The sequence below is a fragment of the Sordaria macrospora genome, chromosome 1 (assembly GCF_033870435.1).
Source record: "Sordaria macrospora chromosome 1, complete sequence".
Classification (NCBI taxonomy): Eukaryota; Fungi; Ascomycota; class Sordariomycetes; order Sordariales; family Sordariaceae; genus Sordaria; species Sordaria macrospora.
The window spans coordinates 2,864,089-2,888,718 of NC_089371.1; the positions used below are offsets into that span (position 1 = coordinate 2,864,089).

The 24,630-nt window shown below is 52.2% G+C and overlaps 6 protein-coding genes across 6 annotated transcripts; 2 read left to right on the forward strand and 4 right to left on the reverse strand.

Annotated features, from left to right (window-relative positions):
- Positions 1-976: 976 nt before the first annotated feature.
- SMAC4_05787 (uncharacterized protein) lies at positions 977-3,423 on the reverse strand. Its single transcript, XM_003346202.2, has 2 exons — positions 2,944-3,423; positions 977-2,807 (listed from the first exon to the last, which is right to left on the reverse strand). The coding sequence occupies exons 1-2, from the start codon at positions 3,191-3,193 to the stop codon at positions 2,431-2,433; spliced, it is 627 nt and encodes a 208-aa protein (XP_003346250.1). The 5' UTR covers positions 3,194-3,423; the 3' UTR covers positions 977-2,430.
- Positions 3,424-4,413: 990 nt separating this feature from the next.
- SMAC4_13059 (uncharacterized protein) lies at positions 4,414-4,590 on the forward strand (the record flags this gene model as incomplete). The annotated part of the gene is made up of 1 exon (XM_066091241.1): positions 4,414-4,590. One exon carries the CDS (start codon positions 4,414-4,416, stop codon positions 4,588-4,590), a length of 177 nt encoding a protein of 58 aa, XP_065945601.1.
- Positions 4,591-6,719: 2,129 nt separating this feature from the next.
- Positions 6,720-12,467, forward strand: SMAC4_05786 (uncharacterized protein). Its single transcript, XM_024655308.2, has 9 exons — positions 6,720-9,062; positions 9,160-9,204; positions 9,371-9,928; positions 9,987-10,331; positions 10,382-10,663; positions 10,715-11,268; positions 11,339-11,644; positions 11,726-11,829; positions 11,895-12,467. The coding sequence occupies exons 1-9, from the start codon at positions 8,954-8,956 to the stop codon at positions 12,193-12,195; spliced, it is 2,604 nt and encodes an 867-aa protein (XP_024511209.1). The 5' UTR covers positions 6,720-8,953; the 3' UTR covers positions 12,196-12,467.
- Positions 12,468-13,297: 830 nt separating this feature from the next.
- SMAC4_05785 (uncharacterized protein) lies at positions 13,298-14,983 on the reverse strand (the record flags this gene model as incomplete). The annotated part of the gene is made up of 4 exons (XM_024655307.2): positions 13,298-13,944; positions 14,021-14,134; positions 14,345-14,386; positions 14,506-14,983. 4 exons carry the CDS (start codon positions 14,981-14,983, stop codon positions 13,325-13,327), a joined length of 1,254 nt encoding a protein of 417 aa, XP_024511208.1. The 3' UTR covers positions 13,298-13,324.
- Positions 14,984-15,302: 319 nt separating this feature from the next.
- Positions 15,303-20,823, reverse strand: SMAC4_05784 (uncharacterized protein). The gene is made up of 7 exons (XM_003346199.2): positions 20,120-20,823; positions 19,946-20,046; positions 19,303-19,888; positions 18,303-19,154; positions 17,794-18,237; positions 16,459-17,727; positions 15,303-16,405 (listed from the first exon to the last, which is right to left on the reverse strand). Exons 1-7 carry the CDS (start codon positions 20,798-20,800, stop codon positions 15,836-15,838), a joined length of 4,503 nt encoding a protein of 1,500 aa, XP_003346247.1. The 5' UTR covers positions 20,801-20,823; the 3' UTR covers positions 15,303-15,835.
- An 819-nt stretch (positions 20,824-21,642) lies between these two features.
- Positions 21,643-23,661, reverse strand: SMAC4_05783 (uncharacterized protein). Its single transcript, XM_066090343.1, has 3 exons — positions 22,776-23,661; positions 22,400-22,709; positions 21,643-22,319 (listed from the first exon to the last, which is right to left on the reverse strand). Exons 1-3 carry the CDS (start codon positions 23,063-23,065, stop codon positions 22,155-22,157), a joined length of 765 nt encoding a protein of 254 aa, XP_065945602.1. The 5' UTR covers positions 23,066-23,661; the 3' UTR covers positions 21,643-22,154.
- Between the last annotated feature and the right edge of the window lie 969 nt (positions 23,662-24,630).

Below are 24,630 nucleotides of genomic sequence, written 5' to 3' on the forward strand. Positions count from 1 at the left end.
GTCTATAGTTATTCTCTGCTTCTAGTGTAGCTAGTGTAATCATAGTGTGTTCTTAACTTCGTGGGTAGACATCTCGTATTGCGGTGGTTCGTAGCGGATGGATGGATATCGCCTCGGACCCTCTCGCTCAAACCTTCCTCGGCTGAGAAATTCAATAGGACAAGATGGATAGTGGAACGGAAACCTACCTAGTGCCAGGTTTACTCGAGTTTTCGGGCTTGGGGGGAAGGAAAACGAGGGAAGGGGGGTGTTCGCGCTTTCCCGGCCCGGCCCGGTACCGATGTCCGTAAAGATACATCAATTTTGCGCAGCCTTTGCTGATCGTTTGATAATCATGTAGTTTTAGGTTTAGATTTTGAAGAAGTGGAATCGTGGATGGATGGATGGCGATTTTGGTCCGGGCATCTTTCGGGGGCACAAGGCCCGGTTGCATGGATGGACATGGGGAAAAAGACTCGGGACATGAATGAAGCGAACAGCAGGCTGACAGAATGGATTCGATGCGGATGGAGGCTCGTTGGTTCCTGGTGGAGGATGTTGATGGGGTCAACACACCCCCAGCAGGGCCCCTCAGGCCCATAATGGGATATTGATGTTATCCACTTGGTCCTTGAACACCACACTACGTCTGTATCGAGTATAGTGTGTGTGGACTGGATGTGGTGACTTCGGTGACTTTTACTGAAGGTTCAGTGGTTGAACATGAGCAAAAGTACGATCTTCTGTTTTCGTTTAAGTGTTCCTCGATGCCTAGAAAGTGTGTCAATCACTAACTAGAGAGGAATGGACTCAACGGCCACTAGCTCGTCGACATATGGAGGTGGTGATTGTATCGTATTTTGCTCCTCGACGATATGCGGTTGGATAGAAGCGTTTATCGACAATTACCCACATTAGTCATTGCACAGGTATACTACGCTAATGTGAGTGAAATGGTGGAGTGAAAGTTTCGCAGTGTCCGCAGAGGCGCGGAAGCATTGAAGTTGAAAGGAGATGAGTGTGTAGAATAGGTGGGTAGGAGATTTAGAGAAACTGTGTGTAACTGGCATTTATACACTGGTATGTGGCCCACGACGCTAATCTGCCTAGACCTATGTTGTGCACATGGGCAGGAACAATTAGTAACGTAACCACGCCCAATCCTCTTTGTGTCGCAGGGGTCTATATCATAAACTGGGAAATGGAAGTTTACAGTCACGTTTGAAACGTAGGCTGTATTGAAATGTTGAGACTTTCTGTGTTGGGCTTGGCGTGGTGGTTTGGAAACACACTCGACGAGACTTATGAGAGTACAGCGTGCGTAGAGGATCAAGATGCCCTGGTGTCCCCCACGTCCTTGTCTTTTGAAGTTGTGAGCGACCACAGGGTGCACAGGGCTCTGTTGTTTCCCTTCCCTACCCACTTGACTAGAGGACCCGAATGCGAATCATAGCAACTAGTCTCGTGTGAATTCGTCAACTTCGAGCGGGCTCTGTCCACATCATGTAGGCAGATCAGTTCATAAAGCACATGGGTTCCGTCGATCAACGGAAAGTGGGGTCCTTAACGCCCGCATCCTCAACACCGATTACCTGAGCCATGGTTGAATGAACCAGTTGTGGTAGACCCCGGGTGTCGGGGGATGTAGGCGGTGTTTTTTCGACAGTGACCCCTTCGTTCTTCCTATCACACAGTTTAAATCACCATTCACCCCTGAAAAATAGCTCCTGAACCTTTGTTGATTTTGTTATATTCAGATGGATGGGCCAGCTCGGTAATTACCAAGTCAACTCCGTCAGTATGAAGTTCGAAGATCCTCGGGCTTGGCGGCGAGTACATGGGCACTAACTGAGATTCGTACAAAGAGTAAAGATTGGTTTTATGCAAAAGGACCAAAAGAGAAGTAAGGTGTGGCGCCTTTTCTATCATCATAACTACCGCAGAGAGTCTTGACCTACGCCCTTGGTAGAGTGCCAGGGACATGGGCTTCACCGCATGAACCGTCCATGACCGCCACCCAAGATTGGAATGCAATGCCAGGTGACATCGTGCCTTTCAATCTTGAACCCCTGGAGCTTGCAATCCCGATGCTTGGGTTGGAATAGTTGCTGGCCCTGTGTCCCTGAACTTGCATGGGCAACAGAGTGCTCAGCCCTGGGTTGGGAAATTTGAACATCAATAAAGGCGGCGGGAGGTATCAGAATTGGCCGATGTCTCGCATCATCATATCGATTCATCCACAGCTTCCCCACATACCGAATAGCCACGCGTGTGCCCCATGATGAGGACGTGTCGTATATGGAATGGCGTTGCCGACGGTGACGAATAAGGACCCTGTCGATACAATCTCACGATACACCGCCGCGTCCGTCAAGCCCGGAAAGTCATCGGAATGTGTATGATGATTTGCTGGAAATGGACACCTCTGGGGCTCCCATGTCTGGGCTGTTCTCAGACGCAAGTCTCCAACATCTTCTCGATGATGCCCTTCAGGGTGTCGTTTTCCAAAGCAGCGGCAACTCTCTCCTTGTCTCCCAGCTGCTTGTTCACCTGGTCATCCTGGGCATGGGAGCCATCCTTCATGCGGACAATGATGCGGTAGTTGGGAGGCAGAGCGTTCTCGAGTCGGACACGTACGGCAAGACCAATGACAGTCGCCAGAGAACAGTGGTTCACTGTGGGCGTAAGATCAACCTCGACATTGGTCAAGGTGTTTGGATCTAGACGCTCGGCGGGTGATGGACTAAGGTGAATGTCGTCGAGTCTGACGACGGCGATTTGGCCCAGGGTGACGGGATGTTCAGGGTCCGATATGGTTGATAGCAGGTCTAATAGAAGACATCAGCCGTCTGATCACTAGTGTTGGTTGCTTGTAAAAATAGAACAGAGAGGACCGAGACAAGCGGTTGAAACATGAACTGCGCCTTGCCATGCACGTGCAGCTTGATGGGGCGTAACTCTTACCGTAGATTTCTTGCTCGTCAATGGGTTCCTCAGTCGCCAAAGCCAAGTCGTCGTCCTCGTCCTCGTCCGATGTCCACACGGATGGGTCACTGTTCAAAGAGCTTCCTGCCCACCACTGCTTCGGAAACAGGATGTGGTCATACTTGGAATCCGGGCCCTTTCTCACATGGCCCTTCACTTGACTCCTACTGGGCAGTTGTGAAACACTAAGGACGGTGGGATTGGCGTTATCGAAATCCGATTTAGCCATGATGAGAGGTTGTGTCGAGAAAACGGTTGGTGAGGTAACCCTCAACGGTGGCTGCGGTGATCGAATTGATAGGAAAAGTTTTGCTGCGGTCACGAAAGTTGCCACTCAGTCGACGGTCAAGGCTTAGGCGCTTGTTGAAAAGTTGATGCAGTGCTTCAGGTACGGTCACGTTTGCTGCCGTGCGCGTAGGTTAAACGGCGGCAGGGGCGGGTGACGTTCAGTGAACGGGGAGCAAGAGCAACCGTTCAGTCTCGTTTGTGAATCGTTCCCCGCATTGCAGGTTGCGGTGCCTCTGCAGGTGCTATCGGGGCATGCCGTCCCGCCAGGCCAAAGGGCGGGCCCCACTGGGGGGCACAGAGCCTTCCGAGATCTAAGAAAGGGCCGATGCTACTTAGTGAGTTTCAAGCAACATCTCAAAAACACGATGTAGGATGGTGAGATAGTCGGACCAGTCGTATGAAAACAGGCCAGCCCACATTATCCATCATCGCCGGCCATGCCCTCATCAACCTACCCACATCCAACATGGAGAGGTGTATTGCCCCGAAACACTCTTGCGCTTTTTCGAATATGAGGGCGATGAAAGCAGCTAATTGATGATCGGATATCACCGCGCAGATCAAAGCACCTTATGTGCAGTGGAAGCATTATTAATCCTCTCGTAACCCGCGCGGGGGAGCTCACTAAGAGATGAGTTTGTGGCTGTATAGGTGCCTCTTCAACACAAATACTCCCCTGTATTTATTCTCCATCCTAGTACAGCTTGATCTTCTATCGCGTGGCGTTTCCGAACACTTGAATCTCGCTTACCTTGTTGCGTCATGCTACCCGTATTTGGATGAGGACGGGGTGGTTGCGGTACGGCCATATATAAACCCCGGTGATATAGATCCGTAGAGTTGTACCCGTCCGTGAGGCGGTACCTTCTAGGCGGCTGCTCGCATAGCTGCGCTATACGGGTTTATACCTCCAGCTACCAAGTATGTACGTCGTTGCTGCGCCTGTTCAAAAAAAATGATAGGAAGAAACCCCCACGTGGAAACCCGATCGTTGGTATATTGCTTATATTGATGCGACCGACATCCCATACAGGACGATGTTGAGATGCGTGGGGGCTTCCCTGCAGTGAGAGACCTGAACAGAAGTTGGAAGCTTCCATGACCCCGTGGAAGGCCAGACAGAGGAGAGGGAATGTCGAAGGAGACAGTGCCTTGGCGCCGATGGCTCCCGCGACTCCCGCTCAAGTTGTTGTCGTGTGGTGCATCCTCCTTGGCTGCCCGACGGCCTGCGGCGGCCCCAAGGTTGTAATGCTTCAGCCTCTCAAGGTCCCTTTCTCGGAGATGTTTCTACAAAGGGCTTGGGATGGGATTGAGGATCCGACAAAAATTGGGATATGACTCGGTGATGCCAAACCTTAATCCATGGTGGCCGCAGCATCAGCCCTGTGCCTTACAGGATTCCCGAGCCTGGGGTACATGCTGTGGTTGCGTGTGACGGAATAGTCGCCAAGTATACCAAGGTCATGGAGGAGTGTACCTAATATCTGAGTTTAGTGGATGAGGTTGATAGGGTAGGTAGTGCGGTGCCTTGCTGCTATGCGACAGCGACTCTCACAACAGCCCGCTAAGTTCAAGTGACAACCTTCGTTGAACACACTCGCGATGCCAATTCAGGATAACAATCTCGTACAACATGACTTATGTCATGTCTTTTGAATCAAGCCCCTCCGCGTTCCCTCTTTGCTTTTTCAAAAGAACATTTCTTCCGGCATTTCTTGCATAGGGTCTCGTGGAGGTCGCTGTCAACCGGGCATGTTCCAACCCATGTCGGGTCGCAATCACACTCATTTCGGCCAAGGTGGAGGTGGTGGGTGCGATTCCCCTGGCGAGCTTGGGGTTTGAGTAGATGAACTTGGTGATTGGATATCCCATTCGGTCGATGGACGGAAGACGACGGTGGGTGGGGGTAGAATTGCGAAGTTGAGTCGCTTGCCCTCGAGCCGTCGTCGAGTCTGCCCGCGAGCCGAGTATTCAACCTTGATATTGGTGGTCTGGGGATGACCAGTGCGTGGCAGCGGTATAAGTATTTTGCACTGTCAACAACTCCCATCTGGAAGGTCGGAAACTGGCAGACTGCAGGACAACGTCAAGGACTTGTACCCTGGTTCGCCGCCGTCCTCCTTGTTTCCTTTCACCGGTGAGCCAACGGTAGTGTACAAGAAGAAATTGAGCAAATCAGTTCTGGATGGCCTTCCACCCGCTAGCCTCGCGAAAGACGCCAGTCGCAACTGTCGAAGTGTCTTGTGTAACGCTGCCAGAAGGTAATTTGGCTTCCAACGGATTGATGGAAAGGCCACCCGCCATCCTCGGCATAGCGGTAGGTACCTTCCTCGTCCGCGCATGTACCGGCTCTCGGGCGGCCCACAATTATTCTCTGAATCTCCAATCACGAAATCGGTTTGCATGTGACAGCCTCTGAAATGGCCCGATTACCCCTGTTACAAATGCTGCTTGCTGTGGCGTCGTTGCGAACTTGCACCTGCACTTGACAACGATTCGACTCAAACCACACGGGTTAGCATGAGACACATGAGACATGACAGTCGCTTTCAGTTGCCCTCTTCAAGTTCATTTTGCCATGCAGACTGCCTTGAGTGCCGGCTCTGATTCTCACTCATATCATCCACTCCTTTGGTCACTAGGAACCACAATCACCATGAACAGCAAGCAAAAATAGCATGTTCCTGATTTGTCAGCCAGAGCAGTGTGGAAAAGGGGACTCTGAGAGCACTCGGCCTCGAAAACAAGATGCTCATCAACGGAACATTCACATTTCAACAGAAACGCCAAGATCTTCGACTCGATCCATATCCTGTCTCCCTGCCTTTCCCCAGGGTTCGCGGCTAGCCTTCTTGCGTTATCGTGCGATTCCCGCTGTGAGACAGGGCCCCAGGACTCAACCAGAAGCACTAAGTAAAAGCAGGCAAAGACTACAAGGCCCGCCATGATGATTGCCCGTTCTGCCCGATCGATCTCCCATACAGCATCCAAGTCGGCAGGCATGCGAAATAGCCCGCCAGAGCAGTCGACCGTGAAAAGCAAAATTATCGGTAGATGTTTCTCGAGATTGTTTGACATACCGCCGTTGTAATGAGGATTCCTCGCTGACGCTCATGAAGCTAGTGTCCCAGAGTTGCTGGGGTACGCCTTCGCCGGTTACCGTGAACTCGCCCATAAGCTTTTCCAGATATACCTCAAGAAATGAAGAGAGGTCGGTGCCAAAGACCATTTCTCCTGCTCTTTGAGACATGCCGTATGCCTACAAGTCTCTAAACAGCTTCTGTTTACCAAATCATCTTAAACTCAGCGCGAGCTAAGATGGGTACTTGATGTTATTCAAAGCCATGTCAACACGCTAGCTTTGAATGCAACCCAAAAGGGCTGTTACGACACATTGGCGGAGGAGGGGGGTGGGCGAATGTTGAAGATGCTGATTCGAGGCCCAGTCTTCCAGTGCTCCCCTCCTGGGATAACGGAACCTTGGTCCTGGAGTCCCGTCTTTTACGCGGCCACTCTCATCGCTCCCGCACATCCATCACGGCATCCACCCTCCCACCCCAAGTCCCGCAGCCTCCATCAAATCTGCGGTGGGTATCAGTATCTAACATCCCGTTAGCTGGGACTAGAGAGCCAGCAACGACGGGAACCAAGAAGGAGCCTCCGAAAGTCGTCATCAAGCATCCGGATACCTTGCAACAGAGCACGAACGGTTTGTAATTACGCGTGACCATGTATAGTCATCATTTCTTTGCCCCGTTGAGCTGGACTGACGAAAGACACCCTATAGTATATGGTAGTACCTGCGGCTGAGGGAACACCGGATACGGGTGCAGGTTGCTTGGTTCATCTGGCTTCTAGCAAAAGTCTACACGTGTACAGCGGTTGATGCTGTACAGTATCCGCAAGGTATGTACCGTCCCAGCGTCCCAGATGTCCCCCATATCCAATGCTTTTGGGCACCTATTGGACATCATTCCACTTGCACGGAAACACAGTGAAAAAGAAGCTGGTTCCGTCGAGGGACTGCTACCGTCGGTTCTCATCGGTAGCAGTGGCAATCAAGGGTTCCGTTGCGGGACCAGCCAATGCCATTGTCACGTTCCCTGTGCTTTGGGGCGGCGGCACTGGGTTCCTTGTCCCGCCGCCAGACTTGCTATGCATTCTTTTTGCCAATCTTCCAGTCTGCAGCAACTTGTTCTAGGTTCTCAGGCTGGCGTTAGTTTACATGTACGTGTAGTGCGATGTTTAGAGTAACATCGAGGTGCCACCACGAGTTTACTATATTCGTACTCATGCGCATTGGCAGTGGCAATCCCTCAGGACAAGACCACGAGATAACTAAGGGAAAGGAGCTGGGTGATACCCCGGGGCTTCTGACATGTACCACATCCAGCGAGTCCTGTGTACGGCTTTGTTCTGCGTTCACCGACTGCGGTGTCTTCTTTGCTGTTCATGGACCCGCCCGGATACAATCTGTACAAAGTACCTCAAGACAGGCACACTGGGCACATGTCATTCATGCCTTGAGATACATCCTCCGATGTGTAAAGTGACAAGATTGTCGAGATTATTTAGATTTGTGGTGGGTGTCCAAACAGCGGAGAGCACAATTTAAAACCCCCGAGCACAGCGAGTCCATTGAGCGCTAGGGGATCCATGTCCAAGACCCATGGCTGATCCTGATGAAGCCGGTCTTTGGATTAGTCTGTAGCAAGGGTGAACCCCCTCGACGAGATGTCAGCCAGGCCCTGTCGTTATGCTGCTCAGTGTTTACCTTGGCATGCTATAGTGCACACTGTATGCTACACCACTACGGCCACCACAAGCCGCCAATCCACCGTGAAAGATCAGGGAAGACCTGGGACCGGGAGAACCCATCCATCTGCAGACGACAGACCCAGTGGAAAGGTAGCTGGGCGGGCTTCCCTGGTGTCGTAGAGGTACGAGTGTACCTTTCTCTACCGCCTAAACTTCCTGTTAAAGCTCGATCCATCGTAATCCCTAAAATCCCCTCCCATCCCCCCTTGTTTCACTCGGTTCCTCTACTGTTACCACTGACGAGCTGCGACATATACTACCTCGCCAAAGGAACATTGTATACGCGGCTTGCTAAGTGCCGTCTGCTTGTTTTTGGCCACCGACAAAGTTGCGGCTACCTCGAAAACCTACTGCCGCTACATACACCTGCTAGTGCTAGAAAGAGGTAGTGTAGTTAGTAGAGGTGGTTAGTACAACTTTGAACGCTCCTTCCGCCAACAACACTACTATCAGCCCGCCAACGCAACGTTCAAATCAAACTACCTGCCACTTCCCTACCAGCACACCGGCCTCCACTGCCTACTACATCATCAATTGAGCCGGCCCAGCAGCTTCAGTCTCAACACCCACCGCCCACATCAGACCGTCAAACTCAATTCGCGCGCCAACATCTTGGACACACATTTGCTCCCTCGGACACATCAAACAGCGCCGCCAGGAATACATTACGCCCATTTTCAGGACACGACCTGCAACATTTGGACGATTTTGATCCGATCCGACTCATGAATCAAGGATAGCGAGAAGCCAATGTGGAAGCGCTGACTCCCCCGCCATTCGCCAACAGCACCAAACCTTGAAACTGTCATCCCATCTTTAACCTCTACATACTCGACATCAGACGGACGCTGGACATCAGACAATATCACCGATACCTCTAAGCATGTCAAACGACCCATCAGTGCGCCGACTGCTCCCGCAAACTTCGCAGATGGGTGCATTTACCTTTGCGCCGCCTGCTTACCAGCAACCGCCGCGCGAAACTCAGAAAAGTGCGACCCCTATCAGTCTTGTCCCTTGGATACTCCCCTCGTCTTATCTGGAAAATAAGAGAACATCCGTTAACCAGTCTGCTATTTGGTACTTTAGACTATGTCTTCGTTGACGAACACAATCGCCACAAGCGGTTGAAGGGTATGTGGTTTCTCAGCATCTATCCGATCCCAAGCAAGCATGCGAACATACACCACCCGATGCTCCAATCATGGTGTTTCCATATTGGAACAATCCGTTCCATTCCTGTCTCATATGGAGGCATCAAGACACCAAGCACGACTTTAAGACTGACTGGCATATATAGTTATGAGAGCCTGCGAAGGATGCCGAAGAAGGAAGATCAAATGCGACGCCGCCACCACCAACACTTGGCCATGTTCGGCATGCATCCGCCTCAAGCTTCATTGCGTTCGGCCAAATGGATTTGATGGCGCCGCTGAATCTCAAGTTTACGAACCTCCGCGTGCCCAGTTCGACTCGTCGCCTGTTCCGGAGAGTTATCAACAGCAGCAAATGGCTTTGACCGATCACCAACAGCTTCTCACGCACGCTCAAGCTCCCAAAGCCACACCCATATATCCTTCACAGACCTCCTTCCAGGACACGGCAGCGATGTACCATACCGTGCCGTACACGCAGCCGCAAGCTGTACCACAAAACCTTCAGTATGCTGCCGTGCACTCTGCATATGCGACCCCGGATTCCTTTCCGACGCCTCCCTCCATGCATCAGATACCCCAGGTACAACAGCTACCTCAAATCTCTCAACATCCGTCTTCACCCGAAGATTATCAATCCGAATATGCCCAGCAGGACTTGGCAGAACTTCTGGGATCCCTCAAGGTCAACGAAGCAGGAACAGGTGAGAAAGGGCGGCTGCTCTTGACTTTCAAAGCTTGTCAAAACTAACATGGCTCTAGCTCCGTACCTGAACAGCAAAATGCGATCGGCCGATGATAGCGAGCCCTCCGTGGAAGAGACCGAAGAGGACCAGTTCACAAAGAACCTACCACCTCTGACCGCTGGCAAGATTCGCATACCGCCCGCCCTGATGCCGTCTGAAGATCTGTGCCTCCACTATTTCAATCTCTACTTTACGCATACGCATCCTTATGTCCCAGTGTTGGACAAGCAACAGTTCTATCATCAATGGCACAATAACCGGGAGGCCATTTCGCCCCTCATCCTTGAGGCCATATTTGCGATTGCTAATCGTCTTGCCGATGATGCTGCACAAGGCCAGCAATGGCTATATCTTGCAACACGTACGAATCCCGTCCTTGCTCTGTTGATCATGAGCTAACGTGAAACACAGGCCATGCCGATTCGTTCTTGGATGTACCTCGCCTGAGCACCCTCCAGGCATCACTGATCCTTCTCAAGGCGAGGGAACAAGCACCGAAGAAGGGCTACTACTACCGCTCTTGGATGAGCATCGTCCAATGTGTTACAATGGCCAAGGATCTTGGGCTGGACGAGCACTATGCTGATCACCAAGCCGGTCGATCATGTGGCTTCAGCCCTGCAGAGTGTCAGTTGAGAGACAGGATTTGGCAGACTATCTTCATTGTGGAGATTATGATTGGTACCCCTCAAGGTAAGTCGAGGATCCATCTTTCTGACATATGAGATGCTGACATTTTGTTAGGAAAAACCGATCTTGCGGTCGAAGAAGAGACTGTCAATTTTGACGTTCCAAGACCCTTGCCTAACGGCGACACGTCCGAGTATGATGTTTCCCGAAACTTCGTTTACTTCTCCAAGGTTGTTCGGAACGTCTGCCGGATGAGCAGAGTTTATTCACGCCTTAAAAGAAACAAGGAGTGGGGTATCGATCCTGAATTCGTCCAGATCAGGCCTGCCATGGACGCATGGTTGACCGACCTACCACCCGACCTTCAGCTTCAATTCCCTGCTGACGGGTCTCCTCCGTGGTTGCCTTCCTCGTTCGTTGGCAATATGCATTCGTATTACCACCTCAGCATCATTTTGTTTTACAGACCTCAGCTGGCTCATATGACGCCAACCGGCCCTGGAGGTCAATGGAAGCAGCACATGCTGGTTTCATACCGCGCCGCCAAGATGCTCTGCAGGTTACAAGAAGGCATTATCAACCAATTTGGCATTGCCGGGTTACAGTGCATGCAGCGAGGTATCAACTTCACGCTCTACGCGGTTCTCGCTTGTATTGTATTGCATTTAGTATGTCTTCTTCCCCGTTCTAGCCCCCTTTCACCTAGTCTTGGCTCAGCCCTACTAACGCTCGCTTCAGGTCGCTTTGACATCACCGGATCCGGCCCTCAATGCGGAGTCGCGAGAATACTTCACACGCCACATGCGGGTGTTAGAGAAATGTATGGGTGCTTGGCCAATGCCCGATATGCAGCGGCAGATTGATTCCGTTCGGGAGGCCTTTTCCCAGGATATCAGGAAGCCGTTCGTTTTGAAGCCTAGCTTCCCCTATGGAAGCCCATCTTCAAACTCGCATCCAAGCCCACCAGGGCCATCGTATCGATCAGATATGTCGAGGACTGGTTCCATCGACCACCAGCTTGACCCGCATGTGCAACATTCTCACGTTAGTTACACCACTCATCCCCTTTCACCGCCCATTTCGGTTGGCCCAATGGACAGCAAGAGTGACTCCTATGATTTGCAGTCACTTGCCATGATGTCTTCCGGTCACGGGACACAAGCGCCTTCCATGGCACAGGCGATGCCGCTCGCGGACGCCCCCGCCTGGAATCCGTCTCGCATTTTTGAGTAAGTCAATCCCAGAAAGAGAAAAGCCCCCTTCGCAGTTCTTTCGGTACTAACCGTTATGCCAGTCAATGGAATGCCCAGTTTGGCAACCCTCAGGTGCAGCATCCTTCTCAGCTCACGAGCCATGCCAGTCCATTATCGCTTCCCTCTTCTGGTGCATCGGAGACCAGCATCCAAGACTTGCAAGCGGCCCAGGCTCAGCTTTCTCCGGTTTCACAGCATATGCCACAGTACCCTACCCAGCCAGTTCAGACTTTCGTCACCCCTGCAATGTGGCAAGAGTCTGTGGCTAGCGTCTATGAGGGAGGCCTCAAGCGCTCTTGGGGCGGCGATTACGATGGCCATATGGTCAAGCGTAACCGATAACAGCTGGGCACTTGATCGCGCGACGTCGCGCCGTCACACGCATGCTCACGCCTGTTCCAACATCCGCACAACCCGGCCACGGGACAAGGACACGAGATTGTCAGGATTGGATAATTTCCTGGTCAATGATATACCTGGTCACCCGCAGGTCAAACGGCATGGCATGGCATGGCATGTATGCTTGTGTACCGCGACAGGGTTTTGGGTTTCATTGATGTTATGATAACGACTTTCGACCTAAACATCAGCAAGAATGGCTTTCATATTTTTCGACAGCACAAGGCAAAAAGAAAGTATCGGTACCAAACACAGTTGGGGATCAGGGAAGAAAAAACAGAAATTTCACCCGACGGTGTCTGGTACACCTCGGCAGGTGACAACCACTATGGCATCACATGGGGAGGGAAGCATTATTATTCTTTGTCCCCTGAAGATGGGACAGTATAGGTGGCGGAATCTAGAATTTTGAACATTAGGGGGGAGAGATTCTTTACTCTCAAACATTCAACATCATTCTCCGGTGGTCGGAAATTCGGATACCATTCGTTTCGTTTTGGCTATGCCTTTTTTTAGCCTTTGTATTACTAGTTCTATACCACGGTCACGCGAAAGTTGTGTTACATATCCATAGGGAGGCTTTGCAGCAGTTTTGGAGTCGATGGTTGAAACAGGTGGTGATGTAAGAGTTAAGATAAATTTTCGTGGTTGGATATGTAAAACGCCATGTTCTAGCTTGGACGGAATAGCTGTATGCCGAGCTGATGGTTGATGAGCTAAATGAAAGCACTGGATGGGGGTATATTGTAAATGATGTTTGTAGCGTGGAGAAAATTTGCACGTTTAATGGTCACTGGTTTCAGAAACACCGCCAACTTGGCATATCGATGAGAATGTTACCCGGTATCACACATCCCGATACATTCATAAAGGTGCGTAGCCAGATGGGGCGGTCATGATCTGGTACTGCAGACGAAATCACGAGGGAGAAGAAGCAAAACAAGTCCACGAGCTTGATACACCTTTCCTTTCGGAGATAAATACGGCAGGCACCAAACCGGCCTCCAAATATTCATACATAACTACAGACCCTCTCTCACCCACACACTCTCTTTTCTTTCCCTGATAATCCTCACATAACCTTCTTCTTCTCTGCCTCCCTGACCGCCCTCTTCTCAATCAAACCCCGAATCTCCTCCCAGACCCTCGCCTCCTTCACACCCCTCTTCTCCGCCGTCTTCTGCGGGACATCAGTCACATAAAACTCGTTGACCCTCTTGAACCGCGCCCACGCAAGAAGCCTTTGCTTCCAGCCTCGCTGCTTCTTGTCCTTTAGGGCTTGCTGTTGGGCTTGGAGTTGTTGGATTTTGAGCTGGTAGGAGGACAGTGTTTTGTTCTTGTTGATCGCAGAAGGACCAGCAGGACCAACAGAACCAGCGCTGGCACCAACAGCAGTGGGTGATTGATTGTCAACCCTGACAAAATTCGCCTTCTTGAACAAACCCCTCTGGGAAGAAGGGACGGGTTTCAGGTCGGCTACGCTGACGCTGGCAACGCGGGGCTTGCCGATGAGAGACATGGTGACGAATTCGAGACGGGAGGCCGATTGAGGAGGGAGAGAGCGGGCGAAGCGGAGGAGGACGTCGGACGACAAACGGGCGTAGGGGGGGATCTTGGTTAGGTGGATTTGGGCGACGAAGGGACGGGAGGAGTGGGCGAGGAAGAGGAAGGGGGTTAGGCCGCAGGTAAAGACTGTGGAGAGTGGTTAATTTTTGTGGTTGTTGTAAGGCGGAAAAGGGTGAAGAGGTGCGGGAGGATAAAAACGTACCGGCGGCACCAGTGAGGGGAGACCCATTGGCGATGTAAATTGGGGCGACGAAGAGGCCGAAGGCGGAGAATATCAAGACCGTGGTGAGTTTGAGGAGGGAGATGAAGATGATCTCTGTTCGGAAGAGTTTGTCAATTAGCCTGTGTTACAGCTTTTCAGAAAAGAGGTGGAGTGACTGAGGGTGAGTGAGTCCTATCTGATGCCAGATCTGTCAGGATATCTCATGATATGAGATCTCGACCAAGTCGCCTCATCCGTGTGCCTTGGACCACACAACGCCCAACCAGGAAAACGGAGACAATAATAAGAACGGTAAATACTTACTCCCCCTGCCGGCATTGTAAATTAGCAAACGCTCAGGATATTCTGCCATCACCAATTTCCTTAATTAGCTTCATGAACACTTTCCCTTTCGGCCCACATTCTGCTTCAACTCCCATCCCGCCCATATGAGCGGAAAAGCCCAGGTCCAAAGAAAATCTCACCAAGCTTCGGCGCCTTAAGTTGTGGAATCCCATTCGTAGCAGTTGGTGGTAGTTGTGCCTGTTGTTCCCCTCCATTGCTGGCATGTGATCCTCCGTTGCTAGCCTGTACTACTCCTCTCTTTTCCTTTTGCGACGATGGCGATGATGACCGAGTTGAAGTTGAAGCCAGCCAGATGACACCGACAAGTCGCATTACTAGCGAAGGGCTCTTTCCACTCAGTTGGACCGTTTCTGCAACTGTTGGCGTCCTTCCTGCCTGAACCTGAGTTTGCGCCTGAGGACGACGTAGTTGTGATTGCCATCGTAACTGGGACGGACCCTGCCAATGATAAGCGGCAACGATATTAACGGGTGATCCGAGGGCTTTTGTGGCTGCTGTTGTTTTGACTGTAGTGTTCAAGGCCGGGACTGAACGTGGGAAGCATCGCGGCAGAATGCCGATGGGGGCGCCGAAGAGCGGCGGCGGCCGGGTAAGCATGGCGGGGGAGCAGAGGTGAACAGAGAAGAAGGATGATGTGAGTGCCTTATGGCTCTTCCATACGGCTGGTTGGTACTGTGATCCCAACCTTGAGCCGTTGGTCAAACTGGTAAGGAAGAAGGGAAAGAACGTTTAGCTTGGAGCTTGTGGGAGCTAAGGAAGGAGTGAGTGATGGTGGTTGAGATGTCTGCCAAGCATAAGGTAGCTACCTGGTCCGAGCTTCGGTACCTACCCGTACGCACTTCAAAGGGGCACCAGACGGGCGGTACCTTGTAGTTGTACAAATGAAGAGTTCACAGCCGTTGTTGAAGAATACTACCAGGTACTGCATTTAATCGACAAGGAATATAAACAAATGGTTCTCGCTAGTATCAGTTCCACCCCTCATCAAGTGACAACCTCAAGAAACACCGGCACCTATGCGAGGAGTCCATGTTACTACGTCTGCTCCTCTCCATACCATGTCCCTCCTTTGTTCCATTCTCTTTTCTCTTCTCAGTACGCCGAAATTTTCCACATCTCAATCTGTAATAAACGAACTGGATTCAAACTTCAACCAACCTAGTCCTGTTCTGTTCTGTTGATACCCACACGCTCCTTCGCCTAGGCTGTGAATGAAAGAAACTGAGGAAAAAAAGCAAAAAAAATCCACGACTTAAAACAAATCGTACCCATTTCCCACACAACTCCTTTTGGAATTCCAGCACCAAATTATCTTACCCTCACCGAAGGGGGCAACTCAGAGCATATCTCTCCTGCAGAAAGGGGATGTAACGATGAGGCCCCGCCACAAAAACACCCGTCTCTCGCCCTATCCTCTTCCATTTCCCAAGGACGTCCATGAACACAATACTACTGTTGGGCGGCATGTGTCTGTTGTGGGGGCTGTTGCTGCTGCAGCGGCTCGACCATACCAATGCCTCCTTCCTTCCACTTCTGGAACTCGTCCTTGGCTGCCTGGACTTCTTCGTGGCTCAGGCCCTTCATCCAGGAGTTGTTCGTAACGAACTTCTCCTTGAGGCGTTCGTCGCGCAACTCTCTCTGGAACGCCTGCTTCTCCTCGTGGAAAACCCTGTCCTCTTCCGACTCGAAGGTGGTGGTGTTGTAGATAAACCACTCCGAAGTGAATTTCTCAAACACCATCTTGGACGAGTTGAGGCAAATTCTAATCACCAAGCCCTCATCATATGCAAGAGGCTTGGGTTTGTAATCATCTTCGGAGATGCCCTCCGTTGCCGCGGCGTGGTTGCGGGAGAGGAATACCCTCTGGAGCTGCTTCTTGTCTACTCCCTCTGTGGGCTCCTGACGCATGTAAGAAGAGATGTAGTACTGCCATTGTTGGATGCGCTCCATCTCGTCCATATAGAAGGTGGTGTCCTCCTTCTTCAACCAGCGGACGGAAGCTTCCTTCTTGCCAGGGTACTGGTGATACGTTAGCATTTATTGTATTTACCTTTCTCGGAAGAGATACTTACCCAGCTGATGACGAACATATCGGCGTCCTTGATGCACTTCTCGGCAAACTTACGAGCGCTGATCTCGTTTTGGAAGCTAGTAGTCTCCTGCTGACGGCTCTCCAAGTACGCCCTGACGAGCTCCTTGGTCTTCTCGCCCTTAGCGTCAGGGTTGTTGCACGCAAGACCAATGCGGCAAAGAGTCTTGAGTAAATCTTGGATCGTGTAAATCGTCCACCCCTTGCGAAGATAGTAGTGACGGAGTACGTCTTGATACCGGCTCTCGTCAATCTCGCCGTTGATGAAATCCTCAATCAGCTCCACAGTTCGAGGCCAGAATGTCTCCGGGTTCTTGTCGTCGAAGTAGTGCAAGCCTGGGTTGACCATGCCAAGGATCTTTGCGGGCTTAACAGCAGTCTCCCGGCGGATCTCTTCAAGGACGCTGTCTTTGCTGGCCTTGACGTCCTCGAGGCGCCTGTACAGCGTCTGGAAAACCGTGAAGAACACATACATGTTCTGGTTGCAGTAAAAGTTGTACCAGGCACGGGCAAAGGGTGCGTCCGCCTTCAGTTCCCCATCGACATCAACAAGTCCATCAGGCTTGCCCTCCTTGGTGTTCTCCAAGACGATGGGCCCAATTGTCGGCAACCAGCGGTCATTCGAGACCTCGGGGACAGCCCGATCTTCTGGCGCATCCGGCATCTCCTCCTCATTAGCAGACCCGACATCCGGCGTCGTTTCCTTGCTTCCTGTTGCTGCGCTGTCTTCCTTCTGGCCACGGCTACGACTGCCATTACGACCCGGGTCAAGAACACCGCGAAGTAGATCGGACTTCTTACCGCGTCGCGTCCTGCCATTGGTGAGCTCAGTGGGCGCAGATTCTTCTTCATCCTCTTCTCCAGAATCCTGGTCGATATCAGCAATTTTCTCCTGCACCTTCTCTTCTGGAAGGTCAAAGAATGCCGGGATGAATGTCTCAAAGAACTCCAAGATTCGTCTCCTCTCAAGGGCGTTGTGCTGGCCACCAACGTTCGCATATATGACCATGAAGCGAAGAAGGTCAAGAAGAAGATCCTGATCTTGGAACCCATACAGGAACTGGTGACGAGGTATCTTGGCCTTGGTAGCCCTTAGTCGGCGTTGTTCTTCGTGCTTGGTCTTGATGACATCGACCAGATGCTTGGCGGACAAGTTGCGCTTGTCGTTCGTCTTGACCTGAATACCCATGTGGTCCAGGCTTTTCAGGTGCATCGTTTCGGTTTGGCTCTGCCAGACTTTCTCCCATTCGCGCTATCAAATCGGTTAGCAAATACATGTTCTCAGCACAGGACGGGTTGAGGGGATGTTGGTCCATACCTGTGTGAATCTCCACTCCTCGTCTTTTTGTTTTAGACGAGCCATAACGATGGGCACGACGGCGAAAGGGTTCTTAAACATCTCATTGGCGACCTCGCAGCCCTTCTCCGGCCCATAGATTTTCTTCAACACGCGCTTGTAGATCGAAGTGCTCTGCCCACCAAGACCCGCAGGCATCTTGAAATGTTGTCGCTCCGCAGGGGTAAGCGTAAGCATTTGTTGTGCAATTGGTTCCAGGAGCTGGATGCACTTTTGGTTGGCTTCGATGTAAAAGTCGTAGTCGTGTCGCTCCTCTTCGATGCGATGGAGTCCCTCTTCGTAACCATTCTTGCGATGCGCAACAAAGCCCGAATCTTCCGAAGCCCACGTCGGGTGTGAGGCCCAACCATCGTTGAGGACCGAGTTGCACAGCTCGTCGCGACCGCTGCAAGGGCGGAGACGTTCCTGGAGTCCCATGTTGGTTAGCGGTCTTGTAAGGAAAATAATGCTAAAGAGGGGAAAGCACTCACCCGTCTAGGGAGAAGGCGATAACTAGGACCGAAACCCCGACAGTTGCTCAAGGAAACCTTGCCTAGAGGCGGTTCAGGTCGGTTCTCGACGACCTCTTCTGTGCCGGTGTGCCTGAGCATGTGCCTGAGGGTATTCAGCAATTCCGGGTTGCCACCCATGAAGTGGTTGGCTTTGTAGATCAACACATCCTTCTCGATCAGGTCAAGATTCCAGAGGTTGATGAGCTTCATGAACTCGCCCATCGCAGTCCTGTTGCCGATGTGCTTCTTGACCCTCTCGAAGAATTGTACATCATCCTGGCCGGATGTCGAAAGCGGGATCGGACCAAGCGGTTCCGGCATGACAGGAGTCAATGTAGGTTCGACGAAGTTGCCATCGCCGGCGACGGGCTTGTGTGTTAATTTGGCTCGCTTGTTGGCGGGTGCCGCTGGCTGAATAGTTGATCGCAAACTCGAGACAGGCGGCTGCTCGGATGTGGGAGGTGCGGCGGTGGGAACGGCCTTCTCCACACGAGGACGCTTTTTGCTCTCCTTGCTGGCGCTCGGCGGGGGCGCAAAGTTACCGACCGGTGGCATCTTGGGCTGTTGATCACGGACAGGAAGACCTGGTTGAGGGGTTGGCGTCGTAACCGCCATCGCCGCGCTGTCTTCCAGGCGCTGCTGGCCGGCCGGTCGCGTTTGCGCGGCCGATTCGGGAAGAAATTGCTTAAAATCCTCGAGCAGGTCGGGCGCCGCGTGAAATAAAGTGGTGACTTGGGAGTAGACGTCCTGAATGGGTTTTTGTTCGCGCTGGTAGGTTTGCAAGATTTCGAGAAATTGCTTGTATATTTCGGGTTTGTCCTGGAAACGATTCTGCAAAAGAGTCAGTTCGAGTTCGCACACTTAAGTTCCATGTCAAGTTCAGACGAAGGAGTCTCCACAAGTGCTTCCCAGCCCCATCCTTGCCACGAAAACCGCTCCCACTTATGCCGCCCCTGGCCAACGGGAAGAATGCACTCACTTTGATCTTATTGACATAGCTAATCGCATGGTTAAACTCAACCGGTCCCCGTTTTTCGATGATTGCTTGATGAGCCACGCTGCCGTTTGAGTTGGGCTGGCCGGCCACCGTTGGCGTAGGCGTGTGCGCATTTCTAGGCGCTGGCCCAGCATGGGTGCCGACAGCCCCGTTCTGGCCGGCTGGGACCGACCTCTGCTGAATCGGACTGGCGTTCTCGAAGGGTGCACTCTGGTTAGAGCCAGGGAATCCAGCAGGGCCATTCTGTGCAGGCACGCTATACGCCACCTCGGGGCTCTCAATGCTGTGCTGCACAGCTGATGGCGGCCAATTCCCTGGTCGTGCACTTAGGAAGGTCTGACCAGGACCTGGTGTAGGTTGTGTAGGTTCGAGTTGTGGCGCCCGACTTCCACCGATTGAGAACGAGGTGGAACCTTGGGGTGTTGTAACGCGAATACTGTTCGGGTTGTTCTCTAAGCCGCACTCAATGCGGTAACCGGGTGGCAGGAATGTGTTGAAGCCCTGGATGAGATTTGGATGGCCCGCGAATAGCTCGGAAACTCTTGTAATAACCCCAGGAGTATTTATGCTGCTTCCGGTTAGCCTGCTTCTAGAGGAGACTGTCGAACACGGAGGGCCGACATACGTTTGGCTCTTGAAATCCTTCATTATGTCCAAGAACTTATTGTATACGTCTGGTTGCTCATGGAACTGGACCTTAACCTGATCGAGATAACTCAAAGCGTCCTGTGTGACTACCGTTAGCATCCACTGGCGATTGAAATCGCACCCTGCTGACCGTCTAGATGGGTTTACTTACGTTAAGGATTGGCTGTTGGCCTTGAGGCATTCCAGTGGGGCCAGATGGCATGGGGTGGCCAGCGCTCATATTGGAGCCAAAGGGCAATTGTTGCATGCCACGCACACCATCCTGCTGTAACCCCCGACCGGTCTCCTGTTGGAGAGGGCCGCCGAAGATAGACGCCGGTCCGCCCGACCCTCCTAGAGCATTATTTGGGCCACCGAGGCCGTGAGACATTGGGGCGAACATTTGATGTTGAGTTGTCGGCGCAGCGCCAGGCCCGCCGTGTGAAGGATGCCGGCCGGGTTCATGTTGTAACTGGGGGCCGAAAGCGGGAGCAGGTCCCGTTGGTGCGCCAATAGGCATAGAAGGGGCAGAGCCTCCGTGATTGGCAAGCAGACCGCCGGGGCTATGAATGGTGGTTGCAACTCTAGAGGCGACCGGTTGGTGGATGGGGAGCGAGCCAGCACTGCTGTGGTGAGGGGTGGTGGCGGGTTGGTATGGTTCCCGGTGCTGACGTTCGGCGTCGTCGCGTTCCCGTTCCCGTTCTCGCTCGCGTTCGCGGGTCTGATCACGGTCTCTCTCTCGTCGTGCTAGTTCCTCCTGCTGAATGGCGCGATGTCTTTGCTCCTCGAGTTCGCGTTCGCGGTCGCGATCAAAGGGGCCACCGCCATGCAGAGGCTGGGGCTGGGAGTTCATCGTGGTTGGACTGTTCGAAGGCTCTGGGGGGTATGCGTCAGTTGCGAAACCGAGGACGCGTAAGATGCAAGTATTTATGAGGGTGATGTAGGAATGAGCTGAATATGACCGGAGCGCTGGTGGGGGATTGGGAGGGGAGCAAGATTTGGTTGCGTGATGAGGTCAATGTGGTGAAAAGGACAAGGCTTAAAAGCGGGAGAGTGGTTGCGGCAGGCGCTTGCTTGCTTGTCTGCCTTAGATCGGCCTCACCTAGTTCGGCGAGGCGGGAGCCCTGGGAGCTCTCTCAGGGGACCAGGCAGAGCAGGGCAAAAGCTGGGCTGGAAGAACACGAGGATGGGGGGAGCTTGGCGCGTACAGCTGCGACAGGTGTCATAGAACCTCCCTGAGACCATCGATGGACAATGTCCTCTGGATATTTCGAATGTTGACGGCTTCAACTGAAGTTGGATTTTGGCACGGCTGTCGACAACAAGGGCTTGGTTCCGTAGATGATTTTAGCGACCAAGTGGATGTCGGGAATCAAACGTAGCAAGCAGTTGTGTCGCAAGACCGGCAACCGGGGCGCAGATCTCTTTCCGCCTTTCCAACTGATAGCGATAAGGCGGCAAAATGTCGGTTGGGGCCCTCAGCCCGGCCCAAGCACTAATCCAGCGAATCAGAGCTCAGAGATTTTACTCCTTTGCTGCTCCTGACCCACCGAGGCTTCTTATCGTCCCTACTCACCCCTTACGTATCTACATTATCGCCGATGGAGCCCGAATATGAGACAAGGCGCGCATTTCAGGAACCGGTGACGGAATTTGGAATTATTCGATCCCACCTTTTTTCGTTATATAACGAAGCTGCTTTCTGATTCGAAGCTCATCAGCTAGATATGGCAGTAGGAAATAGTTTGTTATTCAACTTCGTGTTCTACCGCTTGAACGTTGTTTGGCCGATTCAGCGCCGCCAACGCGCGGTGTCATCATCATTCGTGTCATACGCGGTGGGTCCCGTTTGAAGACCTGCCGGCGGCTACCGCCTACCGTAACGGTCAGAGTCACCAGCATCAGTTCTCAGAGGAACGGACCAGATGAATCCACCATCATTTGCGATAACGTTTGTTATCGTGAGGTTATCGCAAGACCGGATTGTCCTGAGGTCTCCTCCTGTTGCAGTTCATTATCGCTTATTCAGAAGCCATTTTGCTCAGCAACAAAACGACTTCAGAAAATATCAACATGGTGTACATCCCCGTCCATGACAGTCCATAGCTCAGTACTCATGCCCAATTTCATTCGACGGTTTCCTTGTCTCGAACTTGTCAACTTCTATCCGGTATAATTCCGAACGCCTTTCAAGATCCACTGTTCAATCAAAGTTTCAAGGTCAACATTCCCGCAAGAAACAGGCTTTGAGCAAAAGTGCACAATTGGGACAAAGGAGGGGGCAGAAATGGGCGGACCAAGGGTGGACTTACCACTTCGCCATTGACGACAGTGCTGCCTACACTGACAACTTCAATATCTCCCGGTTGGATCTGCGAGTGGTATAATGTCAGTATAACCATTTCAAGTCAAGGCGGGTGTACTTTGTGTTTTCTTTTTGCCCTCCACTTACCCGTTTCACACCATCCTTCTCCTCCCACCAGATTTCCGTATCACCACCCACCGGCTTAACCTTCTCGCCAGCCGGCCATGGGCTGGTTGGAATCAAATGAGCCTCAACGAACCTACGCAGGTTGCGCTGCGCTCGTCCCTGTCCATCCTCGCCTTCATACGCATTCGTGCCCAAAGCGCTGTAGTCTTTCGGATCTTCCCATGGCTTCCGTGGAAGGTTTTCTACGGCCGAGTTAAGGGGTGCGAGCACGGTCGTGTTCCTGGCTGGATCGTCTAAACGCTGAGACGGAGACTCGATGTTCCTAAGGAAGCTGTGATGTTTGAGATGTCAGCTAAAGCCACGGTTGAAGACATAAAGGACACGGGATGCGACTCACCCTGCAAAGAGGTTGATGCTCTTATCCCGTCCCATGACATCTGAAAGCATGACTGGGCCGCCGCCCCCCGCGTTTGCGGGGCCGTCTGTTTGAGGCGCTCCGGAAGGTGGCATGGCTGGGCCGAGTCCTCCGGCAGGCTTCACAAGTGGGATTTGCGCGTGGTTGGCCGGCTGCGGCTGCCGTTGTTGCTGCTGCTGTATATCGGAAGCGGTCCGGTGCAGAGGATGGACGACTTGAGCTAAGGCGACTGCAGCAGTTGGTGCAAAGAAGAGGTACGGATAAAATCTCATGGCCGACGCAAACAAGTCTCAGATGTTTTCTCTTCTCCGTGATACGATCCGAGCGTTTGGTCACCTGCACAGAGATATAGGCGTACGTATGGCATCGCACGTTGTGGCAGAGAGCGAAACGAACGGTAGCGAGCGAGCCATCGGATTGGATGTCGACGATGACGTACGTGCGAGCTGGGGGCGGGGAAGCAGTCAATCAAAGGTGATTGCCGCGCTGCTGCTATGTGCTTCACATCTCGTGATTTCCGCGGATTTTGGTTGAAGTTGATAAATGATCCAGAATGATCAAATCCACGAAGGTTGCAGGTGTTCGGGGAAACTCATCTGGTTCTATTAGAAAATGCTTCATCAAGCTTTGGATCCACGGTGAGGTTAAGTTGGAGCTCATGTAGGTGGAACAGCCGGCCATAACATATTGACAGCCCGCGATGCGCAGGCTCTCTGCAACAAGCAACAAGCACTGCAGTCAACGGGTAGAACATGCTCATCCATCAGACTACAATTCGTTTCTTGACAGCTGGGTATCCATGAACAGCAAGTATTATCGTCAAACACAGGTCTGCCGATGACATCGTCTCAGAACCGGAGAGTATCACATGCCACGCAAAGCACGAAAAGTCAACAGACATCGGGAGGCACGTTCATCATCTGACAAGCCTTGACGGCTGGACCGAGCATGGCGGCCAGGGTCAGATATCAGGTACCCGGAGATGCTGCCTTGACCGCTTTTCAGAGTTCGGTTCGATGTCTGCATTCCGAGCCGTGTTTGATTACACTACATCTGATGATCCTCGTTTGTGGTGTACAGCCTTCTATTTGGAGACGAAGCCGTTGATCCAAGCTTTTGATGATGGCCTGAATGGTTGATGCGGAATCTCGAGCATGCTGGGGTTGTTGGTCGCGTTGAATTTCACATGCCTCAGTGGGTACCTCCAACCGTCACCCACACGAGAAGCGGCAGTTGCCCACCTTCAATTGATTGGGGGAGGTGGGGATCTAGTTGGCTTGGCCGGCTCGTGACTCTGTGGGGAATCCTGGGGGTAGAGCATGGGGATTGGGCCGGTTCCATTGGGAAAGGAGAGAACGGGGACGAGAGCGAGGATGAACCAGACGACCAGATGGTTTCTTAGCACCTTGGCAAAATGCCAAGTGAGCCAGGAGTGTGGGCAGTGTGGGTGTGTGGAAATGGAAGCCCAGTGTGGGATTGCTCAACATCGTGGCATCGAGTGCATCAGCTGCAGCGGGCCTCAGAGTCAAAAAGGTCCAAAGAAGCTTCTCTCCGGAAGGATTTCCACTGAAGTTCGGCGAAGGGCCTCGATACGTCTCAACAGGAATTTGCACCGGAGTGCGAGTTGCATGGAGCCTCCTGTTTTGGCATCATGAACCCCACAGTGGAAAGAGTGGGTGAAATGTCTGTGTTTTGTACTGTGTGATGTTACAGTATCAGCCCCTGCAAGTGCAACCGCCCTGAACTGCAAACGCCCCCCAAAGTGCAAAAGATTTGGCCGCCGGAATTGTTTTGCCATACAAAACCTGCAAAACTGCAAAGTGCAAAGACTCTAGCG

What these genes read in the sequence shown, in the direction of transcription:
- SMAC4_05784 (XM_003346199.2), bottom strand. Translation starts at nt 20,800, where the DNA reads ATGAACTCCCAGCCCCAGCCTCTGCATGGCGGTGGCCCCTTTGATCGC. An exon ending in AAGGATTTCAAGAGCCAAAC is followed by an intron (nt 19,889 to 19,945) that starts GTATGTCGGCCC and finishes AACCGGAAGCAG; the next exon opens with CATAAATACTCCTGGGGTTA. An exon ending in ATCGCCTTCTCCCTAGACGG is followed by an intron (nt 18,238 to 18,302) that starts GTGAGTGCTTTC and finishes ATGGGACTCCAG; the next exon opens with GAACGTCTCCGCCCTTGCAG.
- SMAC4_05783 (XM_066090343.1), bottom strand. Translation starts at nt 23,065, where the DNA reads ATGAGATTTTATCCGTACCTCTTCTTTGCACCAACTGCTGCAGTCGCC. An exon ending in AGCATCAACCTCTTTGCAGG is followed by an intron (nt 22,710 to 22,775) that starts GTGAGTCGCATC and finishes CAAACATCACAG; the next exon opens with CTTCCTTAGGAACATCGAGT. An exon ending in AGAAGGATGGTGTGAAACGG is followed by an intron (nt 22,320 to 22,399) that starts GTAAGTGGAGGG and finishes TACCACTCGCAG; the next exon opens with ATCCAACCGGGAGATATTGA.
- SMAC4_05787 (XM_003346202.2), bottom strand. Translation starts at nt 3,193, where the DNA reads ATGGCTAAATCGGATTTCGATAACGCCAATCCCACCGTCCTTAGTGTT. An exon ending in TGACGAGCAAGAAATCTACG is followed by an intron (nt 2,808 to 2,943) that starts GTAAGAGTTACG and finishes GTCTTCTATTAG; the next exon opens with ACCTGCTATCAACCATATCG.
- SMAC4_05786 (XM_024655308.2), top strand. Translation starts at nt 8,954, where the DNA reads ATGTCAAACGACCCATCAGTGCGCCGACTGCTCCCGCAAACTTCGCAG. An exon ending in TCGCCACAAGCGGTTGAAGG is followed by an intron (nt 9,205 to 9,370) that starts GTATGTGGTTTC and finishes TGGCATATATAG; the next exon opens with TTATGAGAGCCTGCGAAGGA. An exon ending in TATGATTGGTACCCCTCAAG is followed by an intron (nt 10,664 to 10,714) that starts GTAAGTCGAGGA and finishes ACATTTTGTTAG; the next exon opens with GAAAAACCGATCTTGCGGTC.